Raw genomic sequence first — 27,272 nt, forward strand, 5'->3', positions numbered from 1 at the left:
CTCCTCTTCCAGCTGTCGGGACCAGAGTGTCTACGCTGATCTCAGTGGCTCCATCAGTGCAGAGGACGACTACCTGCCTCTCCGGCACCGCTCAACCCACCTCACCATGACCCACCTGGACCCACCACCCCACCGAACCAACCCCAAAGCATGGATGGAGGAGGACAACAGCAGGGGCAGGATTGGCAGACACTCAGGTGAGGACTGCACTTAACCACATGTATACTATTACAGCCATAGGTGTTATTTACATGATGATGTTGTCAGGTACCTGTGTTCAGGTTGAGGTGGGACTTATAGATAGTAGTGTGGAAGTATCTTGTAGAACTGTGTTGTCGACGTCCTTAGAACTCCTTGGAATGTAACAATAATTACAGCGTTAGGTATACCATGTGATGGAGTGTTTTTCTTTTTTAGGGTTAAAAGAAGAAAGGAATCGTGAAAGTGGCTACTTCTCTCTGGGGAGGGCGGGAGGAGCCCGTTCTCTCAGGGATCAGAGCCCCCCTCCCGTTTACCGCCATTCAGAGAGGGGACACCCCCTCTACAGCAACCGAAGCCCTGAACCCAAAGTTACCATCCCCTTCAGGAACCCTAACCTGGGGCTGGCCTCGGAGAGGTTAAATCCAGAGATACTAAACCCAGACCTGCCCCTGGAAATCCCTGAACCTCCTGACGCATTTGATCTCACCATCGAAGTTGAGGCTCAGGTGGGCCCTCGCTCCCCAAGCCCAACCCCTTTTAAGATAGCAGAATCCCTGGCCTCCACTAACCGGAGGGGTTTCAACAGCTCATACAGTAGCAGAAACTCCCCTTCCTATCAGGAGTCTGGGAAGTTCAATTCATCGAGACAAAGCTCCTCTCTGTCCCGCTCCTCTTCACCCTTACCAAACACCTTCCCATTCAAACGAAGTGAATGTACCATCTCCCTCAACAGGCGGGGCTTAGACTCTGAGGGCTTGTCTCAGGGGTGGGACCAGACTTCTAGAGGTCCCCCCCAGAGGTCTTATGGACCAGGTGTTGATATTAGAGGCTTGAATAAAAACGTAATATCGATGGCCAGTTCAGTTGGTTCCATATCACAGGTGAATTCTGTTGCATATTTTAAAAGTGCATTGCGCAAGAATGAGACAGACAGCTCCTTAAATGGTCGTGGACGTGACACTCAAAGCTCCGGCCCTTCAAGGAGGGGTTACGAAAGCCCCAGACAATCTCGGGTGCGCAAATCTGAAACAAGTAACTCCTTAAATGGCCGTGACAGCAGAAGCTCATCTCCTTCGAGGAGGGCTAATGACACCTCCAACCAAACCCTGCTTCGCAAATCTGATGGGAACAACTTGATAAATGGTCATGGTCATGAAAGTCACAATTCTTCTCCTTCGAGGAGGAGTTATGATGCCACCAGCCAGTCCCTCCTTTGCAAATCTGAAACAAACAGTTCTCTCAATAGTCATAGTCCACACGGCGGCCGGTGTGGCTCTCCCATTAGGGAGGGTTATGATGCCGAAAGACAATCTCTGCGGAAATCAGCTTCTAGGAATGACTTAAATGTTCATGCATATGAAAGTGGTAGCTCTTCCCCTTCTAGACATGGCTTTGACACTCCTTGTCAATTCCTGCTATGCAAAAGTGAGACAAGTGGCTATGGAAATGGTCGAGGTCGTGACAGTGGAAGCTCCTCTCCCTCTAGGAAAGGCTTTGATGCCCCGAGCCAGTCACCTCTGCGCAAAAATGAATCCAACAGCTACCTGAATGGTCAAAGTCGAGACAGTCGAAGCTCCTCCCCTTCGAGAAAGGGATATGAACCCCCTAGCCAATCACTGCTTCGTAAATCTGAGACGAACAGCTCTGTCAGAAGTCAAAGTCGTGATCGTCCTACCTCCTCTCCCTCTAGGAGAGGCTATGATACACCGAGCCAGTCATCACTGCGCAAAAGTGAATCCAAAAACTACCTGAATAATCAAAGTCGAGACATTCGGAGCTCCTCCCCTTCGAGAAAGGACTATGATGCCCCTGGCCAATCATTGCTTTGTAAATCAGAGACGAACAGCTCTGTCAGATGTCAAAGTTGTGGTAGTCGTAGCTCCTCCCCTTCAAGGAGGGGCCATGACACCCCCGGCCAATCACTACTGCACAAATCTGAGAAGAGTGGGGCCCTCAATGGTCGGAGCCATGACAGTCGCAACTCCACTCCATCCAAAAGAGGCAATGACCCACCAGGTCAGTCACTCCTCAGGAAAACCACCAGTGGGGGTGACTCCAGCCTCTCTTACCAGAGAAAAAACACTTACGGTGATGCTCGGCCGGACTCTAACCCCTCCCCTGGCACCTGGCGAGGCTCCACCCACTTACAACATAGCACCTCCCCATCCAGAGAAGGCAGAGAGAACAAAACATCTGCCCCCTCTCAGAGGGCCTCTGCTGTCACCTGGGAAACCACTAGGAGTAACAGTAGTAAGCAGGGTCTGGAGACTCGTAGCTCCTCCCCAAACACAAAAGGTTTGACCAACCGCAACCTAAGTCCCTCCCCTCAGATGCAAAGGCACACCTCGTCCCAGAGTTCCATGGAGTCCTCCGAGTCTGGCCAGTTGTCAGGGGAGTCAACAGAGAGGAATAGGGAAGAGTACGCCATGATGGCCGATCTACCAAAGGTCAAGCCTGTCCTCCAAAGGGAGCGGCTTCGTCATGTGGGACAGACTCCAAATCTACCCTCAGGGAGACAGGAGCTCTTCAAACCAGCAAGGTTAGGGTTTTCCATTGTTGACCGCAAGGTAATGCTGTAAGAGGGAGTTAAGTGGTTTCTCCCTCTGTATTTCAGATGTGACATCAGCATTGTGTCACTGACAGTTTTTTAAGTATTAATATGTTGTATCTAAAGTCACGTGTGTGATGTTTCAGCCACTCCCTCTCCAGGCATCCCTCCAGAGAGTGGCTAGATGACTCAGGAGACCTAGAGAGAAACCACATAGAATGGCATAATGGCAGCAGTGGTAGACTGTCTCGAACACACTCGTCCACCTCTTTGCACATGCAGGTGAGTCGTTCCGCCAATTCAGTGCCTTTTGAGAAGTGTACGTTTTATTTAACCTAATTTTAACCTTCTGTCATAAAGCGCACATGTTCAACTTCATGAAAAACTAGTTTTCCCATCTCAAGAAGTTAAATAAACTATAGTAAGTGCCAAATAAAGTAGCAGGGTTGACGATATCATCTTAAATCAGCCATAAATCCCCTTGTGACAGGGGGAATGGAAGCTTGTTGTGTGCAACACGGAGTGACAATTGAATGCAAACTTCACAAAAATGACAAATGTTAAAAATGTGTAGCCTGTCTCTCTATGGGTAACAGGGTTGATGTGTTATGCTCAACACACTCAGTTTTACATCACAAAACTTTTACACTAATAATTACAATCTCCTCCTTCACAGAGGCCCCACAGCCCCACTATAGAGGAGGAGGCCAGTCCATGGAGGGCACAACATAGCTCTTCCTTGGAACAAATGCAGGTACAGGTCTACTTGTGTGTGCTTTCTGTAGCCTATATCAAATTGTACATTGTTTTATGGAGGTTGTCTCATTTAATGCAGAAGGTGTCCCATGTACACAGGTCATCAGACTAATTTTCCTTCAGTTTACATAAACTAAGCTTCCTCTACTAAGGGGAATGGCATTTATATGCCTTTTCTCATTTGGGTAAAAGTCTGTCCTCCATCCTCTCTCCTCCGTGATCTGTAAACCGTTGTGATTGAGGAGATGTCAATTCCTTAGTAGGCGAACGGAAGAGTGTCCTTCTCGATAGCCACCTTTCATCGAGGATAGTCATGTGTATCCTACCAGAGTCTTTTGCAGAGATGATTAGAAATCTGCCACATCCCCTTTGAACCAGCTTTCGTTTTGTCAGAGGAGAAAAGCATGCACATGCTTAAAAACTATATACTACATATTGTTTTATCTATACATTCTACACGTTCCCTCTCTACACTGCCTCTCCTCGATGACCTTTTGCCTTTTTCAAAAGGAGGTGAGAGGATGGAGGAGAGAGGATGCAGAAGTTAAGCAAATCCAATTTAGAAAAGGCCAGAGTGCACATTCACCTGCCCACATCCAAACTTCCTTCTCCGATCCTATTATAGAAGGGCTTTTTGGCTTTAATATTTATTGCCCCGTTGCTGCTTTGAATAATGGCCAACATTTAGTATTTATTTACTCACACGCTTATTAGTGTACAGTATATCTAATCTGAATGTTTCGTTTTACAATGTTTTCCTCCTGCATGCAGTCTATTTTATTTACAATGTTACAAACACATATCGGTCTATTTATTCAGGTTCTGAATTCAAGAAGTTGTGATAAACTGGTATATCCCTGCTCTATCAATTCAAATGCAGTGTGACTTCAATGCTTTCTTTTAACATTCCTAAATTTAATTCAGACTTTGAAGAATGCTGGTGGGTTGTAGGTCTGTTTCTTTCACCTGAACCCTACTGGGATTTCATAGAATGAGCTTTGTCTACAGTGGCTGCTGGGGCATGTGTTTCAAATTCTTGGCCTGGGGTGTAATCGTTAGTCCAAACCGTTGGGAACGTTTTGCAACTTAAACGATAGTTTATATTGGACAAATGCAGGTAAGTCCCTCCCGTGTGATACCTTTTGCTACCGTTTAATAAACGTTTTGCATGAGAATCGGCGTAAAATAACCTCCCAAGATTTGACCTAGTCAGCATAAAGAATCTAGCTACTCAACTAAGGAATGTCATAAATGCTTTGATGTGTATTTTAGTAGAAGCTATGTGGTCTGGAAGTAGGTGTCATTGGTTGCTTTTTTGGCAGTGTACAGTCTATATTTCAATATTCAAGTATTCTGAGAAGCCTACTGATCACTTGATTGGTTAGCTTGTTTGCTCAAACGATTCTTACAGATCTGCCCAGGAAGTGGTAAACAGGGCGAGAGTGTAGAACGAAAAACATCGTAACAAACGGCAGGAAAGTTGTGAAATTGTGTCTTTCAAGAGTTGTATGTGTCAACGACGTCTATGATCTTCAGTTTCTGTTGAAATAGTCCATGGGAAATACATTTGATCGATAAGATACGTTTCACCGACCAAGATGGGTAGAAATGGCGGGGTTTGTTTTATTTTTTAGCCTTCCTGCTAGGCAGACAAGTTTTTAAGCGAACGGGTCAGCAGGTAGAAAACTGAAGAAATAACTAACTATTCAACCCCGATCACATTGGTACAAAATAAAGTTGTTGGACGAGTAGGCTATTGCAACAATATTTTTTATTTAAGTGTTTACTTGTTTTTCTCTCAACTGCCTCCTGGGTTCTACGAACATGACGGTACGTTTGCACTTGTGCCTTGATGCCACGACTTGAATTACATTTCCATTTTTGAGCCTATAACTGAACCGTGTTCCAAGACATTGTTGCAAGAATGTTTAATTGTTCGCGGCAACATGGAACATTGGGGTTAAAATGGTTACATTTTTAATTCGGGGAGTGGGTGTGTCTGTATTCTTGTGTTTCGTGGCCTTTAATTCTTCGTTTTAAAGTTTGTTTTCTATACATCACGTTGTGGCTGTAATTTATGCCATTGCCAAGGGCTGCCAGGGCTAATCAAAAATGTATTTATGTCAGCGCATTAGGGTTATCCAATTGTTTACAGTTCTTAAGTGTCAATTGAATTGGAGCAACATTGAGCTCCATATGTTGACTGTTTGCATGTGCAAACGAACACCTCACCCCAATCGTTTGTTTTGTTAGATCCCTTATAATTTAGAATCTTTTTAATTGGCCTTTGAAGAATCTATAAATGCATGATTATTCAAACAACATATAGTTTATCCCTTCAAATTAATAAGCAAGTGTTTTTAAGGGTATACTTATGTGTGCAGGTGGGTCATCCTCATCCTGGCACTTCGAAAAACGTCTATTTGCTGAAATAACGTTAACAGCTTGTCAACAATGTTTCCTGTTGTTGCCAACTATTAGTTTATTGCATCTCATTTCAAAACTATATCAAAGCATTTGTAGGGTAAATGTTTTGAGACACACATACACACACCAGTATGCTCATAGTTACCACGATGACACATTTTATTATCATTAGTCAACTCATGGGAAGGTCGTTCTAAGTCTACCTCATGCTGTAACCATACATCTGCCTGTTAATGCTCCTCAGACCTTGTCATGGTTTTGCTGGAACAAAGCACAGTGGTGGTTACAACGTGACAACTTATGAGTTACAGTGAGAACAGGCAGTGATGGAGGGTTGAAGGAGATCAAGACCCACACTGAGGAATGTAGATGGAATAAGTTTCCTAATCTTGATCTAGGATCACCTCTGTAAACTACCTCACAGGTTTTCCCCTGCTCCCCCCACCCTCAAACTGAAAGGATTCCTAGAAATAGTTGAGGCTGCAGTGGTTAAATATCAGTAACACATGAGTCTGATTTTTAAATCTATAATCCATGTCTGAACCCTAGAAGCTGTTACACTATTAGTGATGTAGATGGTGAAACCTCTGGTCTCATTCTGACTGTAGATTTAATGACCTTGCAAATCTCTCTACATGGTGTTCTGCTCTAGTTCCCCATGTCTACGTTGATTATATTACTGTTACCGTAGCAATCTTTTTTTTCTGTCTTCTCTCATCACCCAAAGGTGTGCTTTGTTGTTGCTGTTGCCTTTAACACTTCTAAAAACCCTCAACTTCCATGTCCTCACACATTTGAATGTACACGTTTGCCTTGGTGCATTAACTGCATGAGACGCCTGTTGGTCTTTGTATTGTGAACATCCTACACTGGCATCCTTTGTTCTACTTTTGTGTTTGTCTCACTTCTTCAAAACGGTTCCGTTAACCTGACACTTTGTCTTCTTTCCTTGTAGCCTGACCTCCTTAACTTCAAGAAGGGATGGATGTCAAAACTGGATGAGAATGGAGAGGTGAAGTCAAATTTTTCTTCATTTCTTATCACTTTCTTATCTAGTCAGGAGTCATGTATCACTTGTTTATCTGTTTTCTTCTTTCTTTCTAGCTCTCTTCCCTTCTGCTTTCTTGTAGGATTCCTCTCCTCCTTTCTCTCGCCCTCTTTCCCTCTCTCCTAATGAGAAAGCTTGTGTGTAAGGCGATAGCTGCAGACTATCCATGTGTTATCCCAGTAATAGCTTGGTGTGCCCAGGCAGGCACAACCGGTATGCTCTAGCAGGATAAGACTGAGTATGAAACGTCCTCATATGAGCTTGTGGCTCATTGTACCATCTGTGTGCTAGGTTTGTATGTTATGTGTTTGAACTCTTTAAGCACTCTTATTATACTTGTCATAATGTCTTAAACACTGTGTACTCCATAGGTTTCATTGGTCCATGTGAACTTGATTTGAATGATGTCTTGCTGTGAACTGTCACTGAGCTGCTTGTGTGCATTAATGTGTCGGATTGGTCGAATAGTGCTGGTTTAACTGGTGGCTTGTCTGTCTGCAGTGGAAGAAGCACTGGTTTGTGTTGACCGATGCTGGTCTGAGGTACTACAGAGACTCTGGGGCGGAGGAGGTATGTTTTCAATGGCTTCAAAGTTATTTTGACTATTGCAATAATTGTCTTAGGGGATACATTGTGAGTTATTGATATGTGTCTGTAGTCTTACTTGTTTGTTTCTAACTGTGTCTTACAGAAGGATGATCTGGACGGGGAGGTTGACCTGAAGTCTTGTGTAAAAGTGTCTGAGTTTGATGTAGAGAAGAACTATGGATTTCAAATACAGGTGAGTGTGTTTTTCACTGTTCCAATTACACTGCTCAAAAAAATAAAGGGAACACTAAAATAACACATCCTAGATCTGAATAAATGACATATTCTTATTAAATACTTTTTTCTTCACATAGTTGAATGTGCTGACAACAAAATCACACAAAAATGATCAATGGAAATCAAATGTATCAACCCATGGAGGTCTGGATTTGGAGTCACACTCAAAATTAAAGTGGAAAACCACACTACAGGCTGATCCAACTTTGATGTAATGTCCTTAAAACAAGTCAAAATGAGGCTCAGTAGTGTTTGTGGCCTCAACGTGCCTGTATGACGTCCCTACAACGCCTGGGCATGCTCCTGATGACGTGGCGGATGGTCTCCTGAGGGATCTCCTCCCAGACCTGGACTAAAGTATCCGCCAACTCCTGGACAGTCTGTGGTGCAACGTGGCGTTGGTGGATGGAGCGAGACATGATGTCCCAGATGTGCTCAATTGGATTCAGGTCTGGGGAACAGGCGGGCCAGTCCATAGCATCAATGCCTTCCTCTTTCAGGAACTGCTGACACACTCCAGCCACATGAGGTCTAGCATTGTCTTTCATTAGGAGGAACCCAGGGCCAACCGCACCAGCATATGGTCTCACAAGGGGTCTGAGGATCTCATCTCGGTACCTAATGGCAGTCAGGCTACCTCTGGCGAGCACATGGAGGGCTGTGCGGCCCCCCCAAAGAAATGCCACCCCACACCATGACTGACCCACCACCAAACCGGTCATACTGGAGGATGTTGCTGTAGAGAACGTTCTGCTGCCTGCGTCTCCAGACTGTCACGTCTGTCACATGTGCTCAGTGTGAACCTGCTTTCATCTGTGAAGAGCACAGGGCGCCAGTGGCGAATTTGCCAATCTTGGTGTTCTCTGGCAATTGCCAAACGTCCTGCACGGTGTTGGGCTGTAAGCACAACCCCCACCTGTGGACGTCGGGCCCTCATACCACCTTCCTGGAGTCTGTTTCTGACCATTTGAGCAGACACATGCACATTTGTGGCCTGCTGGAGGTCATTTTGCAGGGCTCTGGCAGTGCCCCTCCTGCTCTTCCTTGCACAAAGGCGGAGGTAGCGGTCCTGCTGCTGGTTTGTTGCCCTCCTACGGCCTCCTCCACGTCTCCTGATGTACTGGCCTGTCTCCTGGTAGCGCCTCCATGCTCTGGACACTACGCTGACAGACACAGCAAACCTTCTTGCCACAGCTCGCATTGATGTTCCATCCTGGATGAGCTGCACTACCTGAGCCACTTGTGTGGGTTGTAGACTCCGCCTCATGCTACCACCAGTGAAAGCACCGCCAGCATTCAAAAGTGACCAAAACATCAGCCAGGAAGCATAGGAACTGAGAAGTGGTCTGTGGTCCCCATCTGCAGAACCACTCCTTTATTGGGGGTGTCTTGCTAATTGCCTATAATTTCCACCTGTTGTCTATTCCATTTGCACAACAGCATGTGAAATTTATTGTCAATCAGTGTTGCTTCCTAAGTGGACAGTTTGATTTCATAGAAGTGTGATTGACTTGGAGTTACATTGTGTTGTTTAAGTGTTCACTTTATTTTTTTGAGCAGTGTATTTTCTATGTTCTGTGAGGATGAGTGACAGGTATTTGAATGATCTCTTTCTCCTTCTCTTCCCCTCACCACACCCTTTCCATTTCTTAAACTACTCTTCTCTCCTCCCTGTCGGTCAGACAAGGGAGGCAGTTGTCACACTGTCAGCTATGACTGCAGGGATCAGGAGGAACTGGATTGAGGTTCTGAGGAAGAGTGTTCGGCCCAGCAGCTCTCCAGACCTTACACAGTGAGTTCCTCCTCCCTCTGTGTCCCAGCTGGCAAATACACAAGTCACATAAAGAGGCCTATTGTTTTCTTATACTGGTGTACAGGTGGGCTACTAAGTCCTTGGGCAGTTGTGGATTACTTTGTCTCATGAATCATTTGTAATGTTAAGTTGCTTACATAGTGAATCACCAGGGATTTCTTTTATGTAGTGATATTGTGTGATAGGGCTGTTGCGGTGACCATATTACCGCCACACCGGCAGTCATTAGTCATGACCGCAGAAAAATTACACATGACAGTTGAGTCATGGTAATCTCCTCTTATGTACTTGGGACGTGCTTTGGTAGTACCCAAGTTGCTAACAACCTTCAGGTCCTAATGACCTGGTACTCGGGGCTCTATTGTCCCTCTAACCACTCTGACAGCAATGCAAACGCAATCAAAAATGACATCAAACACTAATCATCAAAACAGTCTCATGCTTTTAAAATTCACCTTACTGTGATGATGAATTTGAAGAAAGAAGTTCAACAGCAGGTTGAAACTGAGAGTAAAACATGGTTGTTGTGGATGTTGGTTCAAAGCCTAAGACAAGGAAATGGACAGCGCTTTCTAAGATTCATTCACAACACCCATACTCATATTTGAGCTTATGCGTAGGCCTATATGAGCCCAAGCCGGAACAAAAACCCTGAAATAAAATTGATTGAGCTGTTATACAATACATAGCCTACTGTATGTTACACATGGCAGAAAAACATTTAAAAACTGATTTAAGATGTATTTGATACCTAATTGGTCTAGCCTATAGAATACTCACTTGATGAAACAATGGTTGTGCAGCCTGAGGCAAGGAGCAGACTGCAAACCTTTTTTATGGCTACTTTCTCAAATCCTCAATAGCCTGTAGTCACATCATGCAGCCCATATACGTTTTGATTTCTAATGTGTGTATCATTCACAACTAAATTTGCCAATTAACTATAAATCTAGTGTATAGGACCTGTTTCAAATGATCGCTTTTAAGCTCATATGCGCACTTGTTCCGAGTGGGGAAAAATATACTTTCTATTTTATTCAGCTAAGTTAGAAGAATATAATTTAAGTATAAAATCATATAATATAAAATGATGGCACAGGACTTATAAGCATATCTTGTCAGCCTAATGAACAAGTCTATGGCATGGAGCATAGCCAGGCATAACATGCAGTAGGCCAACTCCTATTCTGTTCTCCTGAAATACATGTTGTTATCTTGTTTCTTTAGACCGGACTAAAATAAATAATGGATTATTGTGATGGTGTATGTTGATTTATTACATAATTTTTATCTAGATTTTCCAAAGGTCTGCATCAGTGGCTTGTATGTGTGGAGGCCTGGAGATGCTAAATGTGTTTGTTAATTAACTGTCAATTACCGTGAGACAGGCAGTCTTTTGCATGACAATAACTGGCTGACAAAATGTAATGACGGCCACAGCCCTATTATACTGTCACTTTATCAATCTGCGCGCTGTCTCTGTCTGACTTGGTCTCTCCCTGTCCTTCCTCTCCTCCAGACTGCCCGAGGGCAGTAGTGACAAGGAGAACTCTCGCTCCCTGGCCTCCACTCATCGACCACCTTCTCGCCACGGTGATGCTGGATCAGAAATCACCGCCTCCTCTGTACGCCGATTTGACTGTGTTGAGCTGTCACCAGTGCCCGTCCCCTCCAGCCCTCTGCCAGCCACTCAGAGAGAGGCAGGAGAGGGGCAGGGCAGGGAGCACGCCCAATGGCAGGAGGAGAGGAGCAGAGATGTGACCAGTAGCACATGGGAGCAGGTGCTGTCGAGGAAAGGGCCGGGTGTAGGCTCAGACCCCAGGATAAGAGCAGAGGAGGAAATTGAGAAAAAGTGGGCAGAGTTTGAGCGGCTGCCACTAAAGGAGATGAGGTCACTACTGCCAATGGGCTCACGGTCCAGCCATCCAGCCAATGAGGCGCTGCAGAGGGAGGTAGTGCGTGGAAATGTTTTTCAATTTGCAAACACAATAAATAAATGCAAATTTACTCTTCATCTAGATGATTCACCTACAGATGAAGTTTAACTCTTTAACACTAGGCTTGTTCTATTATGCATGCGGGATGGTAATCAGGCCCTCTGCAGTAACACTGACTCTGTCAGCCTTCAAAATACCAAGGAGGAGGGTGTAATAGGGGCTTAGTTAGTAATACCGGTTTGCCCGGAAAAATAAAGTAAGACATTTCTCTGGTTCTAGAACTGTGAGTTTATCAGATGTCGATAGTGGAAACACTGCTGGAGGCTCATTCCATCTTTGAGTGATGTGTCATGTGATAACATTGTATAGTGTGCTGTTGACTACTGTGTCTTCACAGGGGTAGTTTTAGGACTCGTGCAGATCATACAATCATATCATGGGGTTGCTGGAATCAGATCCAGATGAATGTACTCCTTGCACTGTCCCTTTGTCTATGATCCATACAGTCCCTAACATTCCCTTTGAGACACATGACCTGATGTGTGGGATATATGACTGCATGGAATATGGCATTCGCATCCCCCTTCACTACTCGCATGTCAATTCGGTTCAACCCCAAAATTACATACCACCCCGCCGCCTCTCTCTTTCTTTCAGTGAGCTTTACCGCCTCTCTACCTTTGTGACACTCAGGTGGCGTCTCTGAGGCAGCAGCTAGAGCGTTTGCAGGGAGGAGGGTGTGGTGGTGGGGGGAGGGTGGGCGGAGGTAGCTGTGGTCGGGAGGCAACGTGCGGCCGCAGCCTTCAGGCCATGGAGCGGGCCCACAAACAGGTCCTGGAGGAGCTGCAGAAGCAGCATACCCGCGAGACCCGAGAGCTGGAGAGGGACAGGGACCGGGTGCTGAGGGAGGAGACCCAGGACACAGCACAAGGTCAGGTGTCACAGGATCATGGGGTCAAGCGTCTCAAATGTACATCGATGTCATTAGCACCCCAATTCAAGGACTTTTGTTTGAGGCGTGTGACGTCAGAATGGAACAGTCAACACCACAGCATTTCATCACATCCTCCCCTTTCTCTCTGTGGTTTAGTTATGGAGACACTGAAGAAGGCCCACAAGGAGGAGCTGGAGAGAGAGGTGGAGAAGGCAAAGAGGCTTGGTGGAGGGAGTGCCAACACACAGACCCTACGCACACAGCAGCAGTGAGTGCTCAAAACACAACCCATTCCTTACACACACCTTCACATACATAGTACACCCTTTGTACCATCATTTAGTCACAATCACTTTCTTTCCATTCACTTTGCAATCTGCATGGTCAGATGGATGCAAGAAAATGTTGGTGACGATGTTGCTTTCCCCCCCAAAAAAGGTATTTGCATAATCGCTCAAGGAACTACACTGGACCTTGCGCAAACTGGAAAACGCATATCCCAAGTCCGCATGTATTATAGCTGGGACTTTAATAAAGAAAATCTGAGGAAAATGCCACGAAGTTCTATCAACACACCTGCAGTACTCGCACTTTAAAAACTTGACCGTTGTTTCTCTCCCTTTCGGTAGGGGCTACAAGCCCTCCCCCGACCTCCCTTTGGTAAATTGGATCACGACTCCATTTTGCTACTCCCTATAGGCAGAAACTCAAACAGGAAGTACCCGTGCTAAGGTCTATTCACTGCTGATCTGACCAATCGGAATCCTTGGTTAAAGACTATGACCACACGATCTGGGACATGTTGCCATTGACAAGAACATTGACAAAAGGCACCTAGAGGACTCAGTCCATGAGAAACAAGATTCTCTGGTCAGATCAAACCAAGATTCAACTGTTTCCACTGAAGGCCAAGCGTCACGTCTGGAGGAAACCTGGAACCATCCCAAAAATATCTAAAAACCTGTTTTTGCTTTGTCGTTATGGGCTAATGTGTGTAGTTTGAGGGATTTTTTTAATTTTTAAAATCCATTTTAGAATAAGGTAATGTAACAAAATGTGATGAAAGTAAAGGTGTCTGAATACTTTCCGAATGCACGGTATACACTCCGGACTTCAACATCGCTCATCCTAATATTTCTTACTTTTTAGATTTGTGTGTATTGTTAGATATTACTGCACTGTTGGAAATACGAACACAAACATTTTACAGGTTACTGAATTTAGCTCTGCCTTAAGTATCCCCTCCTGTGCATTTTACCACTAAGCCTATGGTCCGGGATGGGCAAAATACAATTACAAAATGCCATGACGGTCAATATATTTATTTTTTAAATGTATGTCATTAAAATAGATGTATTTTAAAATACAAAAATGTATTTGCAGTTAGCCGACCCGAACAGCAACAACGTTCTCAGTAAGGGTTACAAAAACATTTCACTTGCCATGACTATGATATGCTAGTTGAGCAAGTCACTCTGGATAATAGTGTCTGCTAAATGACCAAAATGTATAAGTGAAAATGAACATACCAAAATAAACTGCAAAGCACACTGGGTATTATTATTGGCCTTGTTTTGGGGTGGAGCTCAATAGAATAATACTCAGCATGCTTTGCAATTGTTAATTTGTATATACATTTCTATTTAGTTCATTTAGCAGATGCTCTGATCATGCTGTAGTCAAATAACATTTTGTCACTTGCGCTGAATACAACCTGTGTAGACCTTACTGTGAAGTCCTTAACCAACAATGCAGTTCAATGCAGAACATATTTACTAAATAAATTGAAGTAAATAATAAAATAAAAGGTAACACAATAAAATAAGTATAGCAAGGCTATATACATGGGGTACCGGTACCTTGTCAAGGTGCGTGGGTACAGGTTAGTCGAGGTAATTTGTACATGTACAGTGCCTTTTTCCACATTTTGTTACGTTGGCTGGGGGCAGTATTGAGTAGCTTGGATGAATAAGGTTCCCAGAGTAAACTGCCTGTTACTCAGGCCCAGTTGCTAATATATGCATATTAATATTACTATTGGATCGAAAACACTCTGAAGTTTCTAAAACTGTTTGAATGATGTCTGTGAGTATAACAGAACTCATATGGCAGGCAGAAACCTGAGAAAAATCCAACCAGGAAGTGGGAAATCTGAGGTTTGTAGTTTAACTCTTTGCCTATAGAATATACAGTGTCTATGGGGTCAAATTGCACTTCCTAAGGCTTCTACTAGATGTCAAGTCTTTAGAACCTTGTTTGATGCTTCTACTGTGAAGGAGGGGGGAATGGGAGCTAAATGGGTCAGTGGTCTGGCAGAGTGGCATGAGCTGGTCACTCGGGTTCATGTGAGAGTTAGCTTGAGTTCCATTGCATTTCTGAAGACAAAGGAATTGTCCGGTTGGAACATTATTTAAGATTTATGATAAACATCCTAAAGATTGATTCTATACTTTGTTTGACATGTTTCTACGGACTGTAATGTGACCTTTTGACTTCGTTTGCTCGCGCGTCATGAATTTGGATTACTGGGTTAAACGCGCAAACAAAAAGGAGTTATTTCGACATAAATGATGGACTTTATTGAACAAATAAAACATTTATTGTGGAACTGGGATTCCTGGGAGTGCATTCTGATGATCATCATCAAAGGTAAGCAAATATTTGTTATTTCTGACTTCTGTTGACTCCAACATGGCGGATATCTGTATGGCTTGATTTGTTGTCTGAGCGCTGTACTCAGATTATTGCATGGTGTGCTTTTTCAGTAAAGCTTTTTTGAAATCTGACACAGCGTTTGCATTAAGGAGAAGTGTATCTATAATTTCATGCATAATGGTTTTATCTTTTATCAATGTTTATTATGAGTATTTCTGTAAATTGATGTGGCTCTCTGCAAAATCACCGGATGTTTTGGAACTACTAAACACAACGCGCCAATGTAAACTCAGATTTTTGTATATAAATATGAACTTTATCGAACAATACATGCATGAAGTCCTATGAGTGTCATCTGATGAAGATCATCAAAGGTTAGTGATTCATTTTATCTCTATTTCTGCTTTTTGTGACTTCTCTATGGCTGGAAAAATGGCTGTGTTTTTCTGTGACTAGGTGCAGACCTAACATAATCGTTTGTGCTTTCGTCGTAAAGACTTTTTGAAATCGGACACTGTGGTGGGATTAACAAGTTTATCTTTAAAATGGTATAAAATACTTCTGTTTGAGGAATTTTAATTATGAGATTTCTGTTTTGAATTTGGCGCCCTGCACTTTCACTGGCTGTTGTCATATCGATCCCGTTAGCAGGGTTCAAGCCATAAGTTTTAAAGCCTTCTAAAATGGAAGGGGAAAAAAATGTTTCTCAGCACTCTTCACAAACTACCCCATAGTGACTAAGCGAAAACCGGTTTTAAGACATTTTTGCATTTTTTAAACAAAAATATTCAGACCCTTTGCTATGAGACTTGAAATTAAGCTCTGGTGCGTCCTGTTTCCATTGATCACCCTTGAGATGTACAGGCTTCCTTTTCATTCTGTCATTTAGGTTAGTATTGTGGAGTAACTACAATGTTGATTCATCCTCAGTTTTCTCCCATCACAGCCATTAAACTCTGTTTTAAAGTCACCATTGGTCTCATGGTGAAATTCCTGAGAGGTGTCCTTCCTCTCCGGCAACTGAGTTAGGAAGGATGCCTGTATCGTTTGTAGTGACTGGGTGTATTGATACACCATCCAAATTGTAATTAATAACTTCACCATGCTCAAAGGGATATTCAATGTTTTTTATTTTACCCATCTACCGATAGGTGCTCTTTACAAGGCATTGGAAAACCTCCCTGGTCTTTGTTGTTGAATCTGTTTGAAATTCACTGCTCGACTGAAGGACCTTACAGATAATAGAATTTGATGAGGTAGTCATTCAAAAACCATATTAAACACTGAGTCCATGCAACTTATTATGTGACTTGTTAAGCCCATTTTTACACCTGAATGTATTTAGGCATGCCAATACAAATGGGTTGAATACTTACTGACTTAAGACATTTCAGCTTTTCATATTTGATTTATTTGTTAAATTCTAAAAACATAATTCTACTTTGACATTGTGGTATTGTGTGTAAGCCAGTGACAGAATTTAATCTATTTCAAATTCCGGCTGTAACGATGTGCAAAAAGTCAAGGGATCTGTTGCGCATACAATGTTAATGAACATGACATTACGTGTGTGTGTGTCAATTATGATTTTGTTTTTGCATTTGTGGTTAATAGGTGTGGGCAGAGGTTTCCATCTAAACCACTGTTGTACCAAAATGTTTGTACCAAACCACTGTTGTACCAAAATTAAAACAGAATTACTCAGAACAAAGCACACCCACCCTCACCACCATTTTCACGGTTAGATTTTTTGAAAGACTGTTATTCATGTAATGGTCTGCCATGTAAACGCAACATGGCTGCTACTGTTTTGACTGTGTCAAGTTTTCTACAGAATACCAATATTGTCTCCAGTTTTGCTTTTAATCTCTGGCATAATATAGTATTTACTGTAATATACAGTTTATATAAATGAAATGTTTTTATCCTCTCTCATCCCCTCAGGTTAGAGACCCAGGCCCTGCAGAGGGAGCTGTCTGGCCTGTCTGAGAGGTACTCCCAGAAGTGTCTGGAGCTGAACAGGGCTGAGCAGAGCAACGGGGAGAGGGAGAAAGACATTACTCACAAGGAGAGCGAGCTGGAGCAGCTGAGGAAAGAGAACCAGGTGAGCCAGGAGTCTGGAGGTCAGCTGGTCCTGTGCATTTAGCCTAGTCTACCCTAACACTTTTCTGTTATAGACAAGCAATGCCTATACATATGACACATTCAGCGGTTTGTCAGTATGCTCAAATACTGTTAATGTTTTCACCTTTCAGGACCTACAGGCCCATTTGACAGAGGAGATCAGCCGCATGCGCTCCATCGTCACGGGCCAGGGGTCGGAGGGTGTTTCCCATAACAACCAGGACAGGCCGTCCTGTGAGCTGGAGGTGGGTCAGGAAGAGGGGAGGAGATAAGATGTAGAGAGCCCCTCAACCATAAGCCTCTCTACCCACAACAGTGACATAGGGGCCACTTCTCATGTTTGAATAGAAAGGGAAGGGATTATGAAAGGCAGCTGGTTACTATGTAGGGCAATGCTTTGAACGTGTGTGGTGTGAATTTTTACATAAATGCATCATTGACTGTAAACAAACACACTGCCCCCTGTTGGACGCTGTGCCCCATGGAGACACCAAAGGGGTTTGTAACACACACGTTAATTGGTTAAAGGGTGACTGCACTTCCTGATTTGGCCTAGTTTTTAGATTTGGTTCATTTAAGAAATGCTAGTGGCCTTGACTAAATTCAACCGAGAGTTGTTTTGGGTTGTGGTTTGATGTGTGTGTGTGTGTTCGCAGGTGGGAAGAGTGAGTTATTTTGCCACTTAGCTTCAGTCGGCTATTGTGCGCCCGTGGCAAAATTGGTTTGACTTTGGATAGCCTACCTCTGGGGCTAGTTGAATTAATACAATTTATATTTGGAGGGTTAAGTCACTGAAATTTGGAGCTATTGGACTTTTAACATATTTTTCCATGTACATTGTGTAATTTACCGATGGTCCCCAACTAGTGAACCCAAAGTTGCCACAGGCATTACGATCGGGTTGCGTGCTTCTGTACTCCGAATTGGTGATTACCAGATGTGGGCAGGATTGAAACAAACCCAACCTTCATTTACGCTGAGTTGCGGTTACGACGACAAGTCTCACAAAACTCTATTTTGGAAGAGACTGACTTTATGACCAAAATCATCCTATTTACACTTTGTAGTCAATTTTGACAGAGTAAATGTTTCTTCTAAATAGTGTTTTTATGGACAGTTACTATTTGTTTGCTCAGTGTCTTAGATGTTGGGTTTATCACTCTTGTTAGCTTGTAATAATATGATGTTTTGTCACAGGTTCTTCTCAGGGTGAAGGAGAATGAGGTGCAGTACTTGCACAAGGAGATCACCTGTCTGAGGAATGAACTTCAGTTCCTGACCACGGTACTGATTCACTGTGTATTTGTGTGCAGGCATAAAGGTCTAATGTTTTAATCTGTAGACGGGTTGGCTGACAACGTCACAAATGATGCGTGTGTATCGATGTGGCCGGAAGACATGCATTATAATTCTGACCGGTCAGATGACTCGGGGCAGGTCCATGTAAAAGGAACATTAAGCACCAAGGTGAAGTTCATAGGCACATGTCAAATGAAAGATAAGAATCTATATTTTTGGGAAATTAATGCATAAACCAGATTTCCAGCCAATGTGAGTAAAAAATATTTTGAAAACATTCACGACAGGCCTGATGGAAAACAACATTTTTTGGTAAACTTTCCGAATGTCGACACAACAAAATACACTAGACAAGGTGGCATCTTTTTGTGTCGGTAAAATGACGCAAGAAACGTCAGTGGAAAAGCTTTTATGCGCGAATATTGCTATGATATGTAAGTAAACCTGGAGTCGGGATGACGTTGTGTGATCTTCCTACTACGACTCATCGGGAAAGCATGCTGGTTATTAGGAAAGCATGCTGTTTATTAGGAAAGCATGCTGTTTATTAGGAAAGCATGCTGTTTATTAGGAAAGCATGCTGTTTATTAGGAAAGCATGCTGTTTATTAGGAAAGCATGCTGTTTATTAGGAAAGCATGCTGTTTATTAGGAAAGCATGCTGTTTATTAGGAAAGCATGCTGTTTATTAGGAAAGCATGCTGGTTATTAGGAAAGCATGCTGGTTATTAGGAAAGCATGCTGGTTATTAGGAAAGCATGCTGGTTATTAGGAAAGCATGCTGGTTATTAGGAAAGCATGCTGGTTATTAGGAAAGCATGCTGGTTATTAGGAAAGCATGCTGGTTAGTAGGAAAGCGTGCTGGTTAGTAGGAAAGCGTGCTGGTTAGTAGGAAAGCGTGCTGTTTAGTAGGAAAGCGTGCTGTTTAGTAGGAAAGCGTGCTGTTTAGTAGGAAAGCGTGCTGTTTAGTAGGAAAGCGTGCTGTTTAGTAGGAAAGCGTGCTGTTTAGTAGGAAAGCGTGCTGTTTAGTAGGAAAGCGTGCTGTTTAGTAGGAAAGCGTGCTGTTTAGTAGGAAAGCGTGCTGTTTAGTAGGAAAGCGTGCTGTTTAGTAGGAAAGCATGCTGTTTAGTAGGAAAGCATGCTGTTTAGTAGGAAAACATGCTGTTTAGTAGGAAAACATGCTGTTTAGTAGGAAAGCATGCTGTTTAGTAGGAAAGCATGCTGTTTAGTAGATTACAGATTAAATAAATGATGTACTTCAAAGGGTGGTGAAAATGCAAGGTGTTGAGCTTTATGCTTGTTTCCAATATTGAGGGTCTTGTTCTGGTGACATGATCGATACTTGGCTGTTTGACAAGTAGAAATTCTCACTTTTTTATCCATAATAATCTCATCATTTAGGGTCATCTGCGAGCTATTGGCTTGAGTGCATTTGTCAATACCAGAGTGGGTACACTCGCTATATAACGCAAAAACTTTTAGTGAGAACCATCAGAGTTGAAAATGTGGTGGAAACTTGTATTTTTTATTTGGTACCACAAAATATATGTTTATGTGCATTACATCATCACACACACACGGCCTTTTATCCACAAGTCAATTTGATGGAAACACCTCTGATGGGAAAATGTGCATACTCTTGTTTTTATGCATATTTTTTAATATTCACATGACAATCCATCGCCAATTTGATGGAAACCTAGCTATTGATACATTTTCAACCATTTTCCAATTAAAAAATGTGGCATAAGTGAAGGCTTTGATTTGTGGATAAACAGATGGAAAATGAGTCTTAGAAAACATCTACCAGAAAAAGTATTAAAAGGTATTAGAAATGCATCAAAACACAGAATGTTGAAGTAAAGACCCCTGCCAACTAATATCAGCACTTTGTTTCATTTTGGAGAAATTGTTTACCTTTTGTTAATCTAGGAAATATTGCTTTGTAGTTCCATCTTTTAATTATATGAGCTTCACCATAACCCTGTTTGACTCTCAGATCAATTCAGTGTCTATAAATGAATTCTCTGAGAGTGCTTACAAAACAATTATTAGTATAATTTATAGCCAAGACACACCCATCTCAACTCGCATGACAAAACACAGATCTTAGGAACATTACAAAGGAAGACTTTACTTGAGAGAGGAGTATCCCATAGCCAGACAGCATTAGCTAAAAATTATCGTTTAGTTTGGTCTCCTAAACGAAGTTCTTATCTCGTTCTTGGTACAACATATTACCAAACCATTACCTCATCCAATGGCATATATCAATTGTCAATTGTAAATACTCCCATCTCAAATACACCCCCCCCTGGACAAGATCAGAAAAAACAGTGAGCCTCTTAGGTCATATACCAAATCAAGATAAGGGCAACCTCAGAGGGGACATACAGTAGTTACAGACACATTCCCCATAAGAAGACAAGACTCCATTCTGTCCTCCTCCCCTTCTGATATTCTTCATAGCATCACATGGTTTAACAGATACATTAACATATGGGTAGCTGCAGGAACAGGGTTGGGGAGCCCATGGCATACAGAGTACTGGGTAGCTGCAGGAACAGGGTTGGGGAGCCCATGGCATACAGAGTACTGGGTAGCTGCAGGAACAGGGTTGGGGAGCCCATGGCATACAGAGTACTGGGTAGCTGCAGGAACAGGGTTGGGGAGCCCATGGCATACAGAGTACTGGGTAGCTGCAGGAAGAGGGTTGGGGAGCCCATGGCATACAGTTTGGGCAGAATATCACCTGTTGCTCAGCGAGAGCATGCCCCTCAAACCGTGTGAAGCATGGAGTGAAATAAGTGTTGTGATATTTATTTCTCAGCTGTTCATATTAAGCACATGCTCTGCTATAAAACCGAAGTAGCCTATCCGTCATCACTGGTGGGAAAGCGCGCAGCCTCCATTCACTATTCAAGTGCATACAGATGACTTGTCTTTTCCCCCTGTTCTTTCCCATTTGATAATGTGCCGTTCTAAATTAAACTAATTATGCATATTAGTAAAGACGAGCTTCAATTTAGAATACTCTGTAGGGTGAAAATATGATCACTTGAGAGAACAGCTGTGCAGACTGAGGCAAGCAACAGAGCACAAGCTTTTATTGCTACTTTCTCAAATCCTCAATAGCCTATAGTCACAACATGCAGCCCATATGTTTTGATTTCTAAGACATTCTAAGGTTTGTATCATTCACAACTAACATTGCCAAATAAGTCTAAATCTAGTGTAATAGCCAGATAACATGCAGTAGATCAACTCGTATTCTGTTCTTCTGAAATACATTTTCTTCACATCATGTTTCTTTCAACCTGACTAAAATAAATAATGGATTTATTGTGATAGTGTATAATCAATGTATTTATTAGATGTAGATTTTGCAAAGGTGTGCATCAGGTGTAGGCAGCTTGGAGGCCTGGGGATACTAAGTGTGCGTGACAATAACCTGCTGACAAACTGTCAGACTGCCACAGCTCTAGTCACAAACAAGTTGGGTCACCTGCTACTGTTTCCCTTCCACTGGAATTCTGTTATGTTCAGCTCATAACTGTTTTACTTTGTCTTGTGGTCAAACCAAGCGTGTTAAAAATGTCTGTCTGGACAAGCCCTCTCACGTGCGCTCTCTCTCGTTAATGTCACCTCTCCCAGCTCTTACTTAAACCTACCCATGAGCCCCCTCTCTTTCCATTAACTGTAACTAGCATCCTCACCCACTGAGCACCGACCGACAAGGGATGTCGAAATTTGGTCAGTCCACCCTAGCCTTGATGTTAATGTCCGCTGATAGGTTCAGATTTGGTCAGTCCACCCTAGCCTTGATGTCCGCTGATAGGTTCAGATTTGGTCAGTCCACCCTAGCCTTGATGTCCGCAGATGGGTTCAGATTTGGTCAGTCCACCCTAGCCTTGATGTTAATGTCCGCAGATGGGTTCAGATTTGGTCAGTCCACCCTAGCCTTGATGTCCGCTGATAGGTTCAGATTTGGTCAGTCCACCCTAGCCTTGATGTCCGCAGATGGGTTCAAATTTGGTCAGTCCACCCTAGCCTTGATGTTAATGTCCGCAGATGGGTTCAGATTTGGTCAGTCCACCCTAGCCTTGATGTCCGCTGATAGGTTCAGATTTGGTCAGTCCACCCTAGCCTGGATGTCCGCAGATGGGTTCAGATTTGGTCAGTCCACCCTAGCCCGGATGTCCTCAGATAGGTTCAGATTTGGTCAGTCCACCCTAGCCTTGATGTCCGCAGATGGGTTCAGATTTGGTCAGTCCACCCTAGCCCGGATGTCCGCAGATAGGTTCAGATTTGGTCAGTCCACCCTAGCCTTGATGTCCGCAGATGGGTTCAGATTTGGTCAGTCCACCCTAGCCTGGATGTCCTCAGATGGGTTCAGATTTGGTCAGTCCACCCTAGCCTGGATGTCCGCAGATGGGTTCAGATTTGGTCAGTCCACCCTAGCCCGGATGTCCTCAGATAGGTTCAGATTTGGTCAGTCCACCCTAGCCTTGATGTCCGCAGATGGGTTCAGATTTGGTCAGTCCACCCTAGCCTTGATGTCCGCAAATGGGTTCAGATTTGGTCAGTCCACCCTAGCCTTGATGTTAATGTCCGCAGATAGGTTCAGATTTGGTCAGTCCACCCTAGCCTTGATGTTAATGTCCGCAGATGGGTTCAGATTTGGTCAGTCCACCCTAGCCTTGATGTTAATGTCCGCAGATAGGTTCAGATTTGGTCCGGCCACCCTAGCCTTGATGTCCGCTGATAGGTTCAGATTTGGTCAGTCCACCCTAGCCTTGATGTTAATGTCCGCAGATAGGTTCAGATTTGGTCCGGCCACCCTAGCCTTGATGTCCGCTGATAGGTTCAGATTTGGTCAGTCCACCCTAGCCTTGATGTTAATGTCCGCAGATGGGTTCAGATTTGGTCCGGCCACCCTAGCCTTGATGTCCGCTGATAGGTTCAGATTTGGTCAGTCCACCCTAGCCTTGATGTTATTGTCCGCAGATGGGTTCAGATTTGGTCCGGCCCATCATAGACGTATTTCACAAGTTTGGATAGTACAGTGAGTAGAACACAGCGTACAGTCAAATACAATACATTTATTTACATTTTTTTATTTAACTAGGCAAGTCAGTTAAGAACAAATTCTTATTTACAATGACGGCCAACACCGGCCAAACCTGGACAACGCTGGGCCAGGGACCATGATGTAATTTCGTTATCGTAATTCAGTTACCAGGTGTAAATCCACTTCACTTACTGTACTTCAATAATCGAAATAAACTCACGGTGCCCTGTCATAGCTGACACCGCATTCTTTCTGCAGACATGTTTTGAATCTTAATTCGGAGAAGATATTTAAGAGTTTTGAAAGAGTGAAAAAAAAAACGGAATAATTCCATTACCGTGTAATTAGCCACAACAAGCTGCCATGTGGGGAATCACAGGTGGCTCGTTATATCTTATTGATACCATGTTTTGTTTTGACTGATGTCATGTTTATGCTAATATGGCTAGAATTCGAATTTAGAATTTTTCCCCATAGCTACACACGTGTCGGTTTTGTTTTTAAACAATGTGTAGCTGGAGACTACTTTAAATCTACACACAAACTGGAATGTTAATCTACAAGTTAGCAAAGCTATCTTGTGTGGTTGCTGGCTCCAAGTTAATCACAAGAGCAAAGAAACAAGTCCTCAGGCTCTTCTGTCCATCCCAACATTGTATGTCTGCCCAGAGTGGAAGAGGTATACATACTTTGTCCATCTGGTAAACCTCTGTCTGTGTGCCCTTACCCCTATAGGACAAGCAGTCGGCCTGTGAGCGGTATAAAGAGGTGCACGGGGAGCTGAGTGGTATGAAGCGCAGGAGCGAGCGGGAGATCCAGAGCCTTAGGGAGCACCTGAGATTGGCCATGGTTGCCCTGCAGGAGGGCCAGAAACTAGGCAACAGCCTGGAACACTGAGACACCGCCTCAAGGGCTCTGCTCAGAGACACAGAGAGGTATAGACGTAGCTCATTATTAAGAGATACATAGTCATGCTCACACAATTTTGAAATAGTTGATTACATTGATCTTCTATGATGAAACTGTAATTGCCTAATATATATATATTTTTTTCTAGTTGTGTGGGCACAATGGTGACTGAAATAGGAGAGGAGCAGAAGTCTTCGCACCAGAAGATGCCGGCACGGGGGACCACGAAAGTGCCTTAGCTTTCGATCGTTCAGCCGATGAGCGGCATAGACTAGTATCAGCTGATCGGTCATATTACACTGGGTTGAACAAATTTTTAATCTGCACTTTTTAAACTTTTTTCTGTTGTTGATGTGCGAGAGTGAGTGAATGAAAATATTGGTCTGAGAAACTGGATTATTTGTGTAAAGACTGTTGCTGTGATGTATTTGTGACCTGAAACAGCACTGGATTACCCTTCTCTGCATACCTACCTACATGTAGACCTACTATTTACATGTTGACAGTAGCCAACATATGAACAGTTGGTCTACATGTTGGCTACTGTCAAAAGCTGAATAAGGAAGCAGGAAATAATTCTCGCCAAAATCAAAACTATTTTCATTTGAGCGTGGATTTGTACAGACTGAGTCATTCCATGCCATTTCAGCAAGCCATGAAACTCACCATCTCAAGATTGTTCCAAAATAGTTTCTGTAGTTGGCAACGGGAAAGATTGACATTCCTGAAACATTATTTTGTTGAAACTTAATTTGATCTCTGAGAAAGGTAAGTGATTGCACCCAAATTGGCATTTTTTTATTTATTTTTTATAGGATTCAAAGATTCACATAATATTCAATAAATATAGTTCCCATCATCCGATTTGGACCAAACTTCTTCCTACTAATGAGTAAGACATGAGGAATCTAATAACATTGTCAAAAGCCACCCACAAACTCACCACACAACACATCACATGCCAATCCAACCCCAACAACCAGTAGACAGTATCAGTTCTCTATGTTTTAACAAGTAGTATGAAGTTGCTGCTTGGAGTACTGCTTCTCCATACTATGTAATGTATTCCCTATGAATCTGGTGATGTTTTTTTATTTTCTTATCCCCCCCCTGTTCAGAGAAATTAGTAATTGAAGTTACTTGCATTATTTACCATAAAGTAGTGTGAAAGTACTAGGTTTTGACCACTAGATGCCGTGGTCCTGCTATACTGAGGCACTCATCAATTTTTCTGGTCTCTTGTGTTTATTGAATAGATCACAACATTTCCTTTGTAAACACAACCAATAGATTTGGCTCATTATGAAAATACATTGTGTGATCATCCTCGATTTCAAGCCAGTCCTCTATGAAAGCAATTGAGTTTGTCATTTTATGCTTAATATGTGTCCAGGAAACTGCCCCCTTGTGTGAGGTTTATTCCCTTCAAAAAAGGTCTGGATTAGTTCCTGTTAGACCATTCCTTGTGAACAAGAACCATTTAAGCTATAGCAGTTCTAATGGTTTCAATAGTATGGTCTTCAATGGTATAAGTCTCAAACATACAGTGTACAGTGTTTTGTAATGGTATTGGGTTGGATTTAATGCTAAATTTCACTAATCGCAATGCTGTTTCCTAATAATTTTATTGAAAAACATGACTGCAATGTATTTTTTTTAGGGTTGTCACATTTTAGTCCCTAGCCCATTTCTCCATCAAAGTTTTGGACTTGTGGAAAAAGTATTCATATGAGAATTGCACCATAGGGATAGCTCTCTCAGAAAGCTGCCACTTATTGGAATATTCAAGGAACTTGTTGAACATAACTGAAACTATACTAGATGTTGGAATGGTATTGGCATTTTTTGGGGCCTTACTCATTGGTAGGAAGAAGTTTAGTCCAATTTGGGCACAATCAATTAGTTTAATTTATGAGATCAAATTATATATAAACAAAATCATGTTTCAGGAATGCTAATCGTATCTCTTACAAATAACTACATAAACAATTTTAGGGCCGTTTGAGACGGTGGGTTTCAAGCCTTTTTCTTGTGCTTTTTGAGGTGGAACGACCTTAATGTTGTATATCTACAATGGTTGCTCGGTGATTGTCATTGTACACATTTTACTTCGCAAACCTATTTGTATCTTTATTCAGTGTAATATATAATCTTACAATGTGGGTCTCCATTGATTGTGAAGTTAAACTTTATAACAATTTACCATTGGGATTTATACATAGAAAGTGGTTTGGTACTGTAAATTCCTGGGAAGCCAACTTGGAAATCACTCATTCCTCTGTGTAGATACAAGTCATTTGAATGTGTGCTTTCTGTTTCATATAGTGCCTTCTGTGACTGGAGAATTGCATGTAGAAGTTCGATGAAATGTCGTCTTGCAAAGATTTTTGATGAGGCTAAGAAGATGCATGTTGCGATCCTTTCCCAACCTCCGAACATTGTGTAGGCATGATTGTTTGTGCCACAAAATGTCTAGTGTTGCGTCAATGAGCCAATGTTTTTTTTGTTGTATCGTGTATTTTGTGAGGAGATGATAAAGTAGACAATTGTCTTTTGACAAGTGTTTTTAATATTTAATGTAGGGTATGTGATATCTTTGTAAAGTACCCTCATTTTACAAGCAATAAATGCATGTTTATACAGCCGTGTGAATCCTCCGTATTCAGCTGATTTACACTAGTCTCAGAACTCTGTACTAGGCCTAACTCGTAATGGTTTATAGGCTA

The 27,272-nt window shown here is 42.7% G+C and overlaps 2 protein-coding genes across 6 annotated transcripts; both read left to right on the plus strand.

Moving 5' to 3' along the window:
- Nucleotides 1–27,191, plus strand: LOC118365483 (TRIO and F-actin-binding protein-like). 3 transcript variants are annotated; one of them, XM_052491108.1, is made up of 16 exons: nt 1–197; nt 418–2,740; nt 2,896–3,031; nt 3,426–3,503; nt 6,888–6,944; nt 7,482–7,550; nt 7,672–7,761; nt 9,488–9,597; nt 11,138–11,573; nt 12,249–12,486; nt 12,646–12,757; nt 17,089–17,248; nt 17,400–17,513; nt 18,466–18,552; nt 24,373–24,572; nt 24,695–27,191. In XM_052491108.1, exons 1-15 carry the CDS (start codon nt 107–109, stop codon nt 24,532–24,534), a joined length of 4,263 nt encoding a protein of 1,420 aa, XP_052347068.1. In that variant the 5' UTR covers nt 1–106; the 3' UTR covers nt 24,535–24,572; nt 24,695–27,191. The 3 variants fall into 3 exon arrangements, with proteins under 3 accessions (XP_052347068.1, XP_035603631.2, XP_052347069.1); XM_035747738.2 differs by having other exon boundaries at nt 11,138–11,570; XM_052491109.1 differs by lacking the exons at nt 1–197; nt 418–2,740; nt 2,896–3,031; nt 3,426–3,503 and adding an exon at nt 4,746–5,335.
- LOC127914502 (FMRF-amide neuropeptides-like) lies at nt 20,771–24,354 on the plus strand. 3 transcript variants are annotated; one of them, XM_052491114.1, is made up of 3 exons: nt 20,771–23,136; nt 23,188–23,481; nt 23,527–24,354. In XM_052491114.1, the coding sequence occupies exons 1-3, from the start codon at nt 22,307–22,309 to the stop codon at nt 23,633–23,635; spliced, it is 1,233 nt and encodes a 410-aa protein (XP_052347074.1). In that variant the 5' UTR covers nt 20,771–22,306; the 3' UTR covers nt 23,636–24,354. The 3 variants fall into 3 exon arrangements, with proteins under 3 accessions (XP_052347074.1, XP_052347073.1, XP_052347072.1); XM_052491113.1 differs by having other exon boundaries at nt 20,771–22,821; nt 22,867–23,481; XM_052491112.1 differs by having other exon boundaries at nt 20,771–23,481.
- Nucleotides 27,192–27,272: the final 81 nt, after the last annotated feature.

Source organism: Oncorhynchus keta, chromosome 32, assembly GCF_023373465.1.
Source record: "Oncorhynchus keta strain PuntledgeMale-10-30-2019 chromosome 32, Oket_V2, whole genome shotgun sequence".
NCBI classification, from domain to species: domain Eukaryota; kingdom Metazoa; phylum Chordata; class Actinopteri; order Salmoniformes; family Salmonidae; genus Oncorhynchus; species Oncorhynchus keta.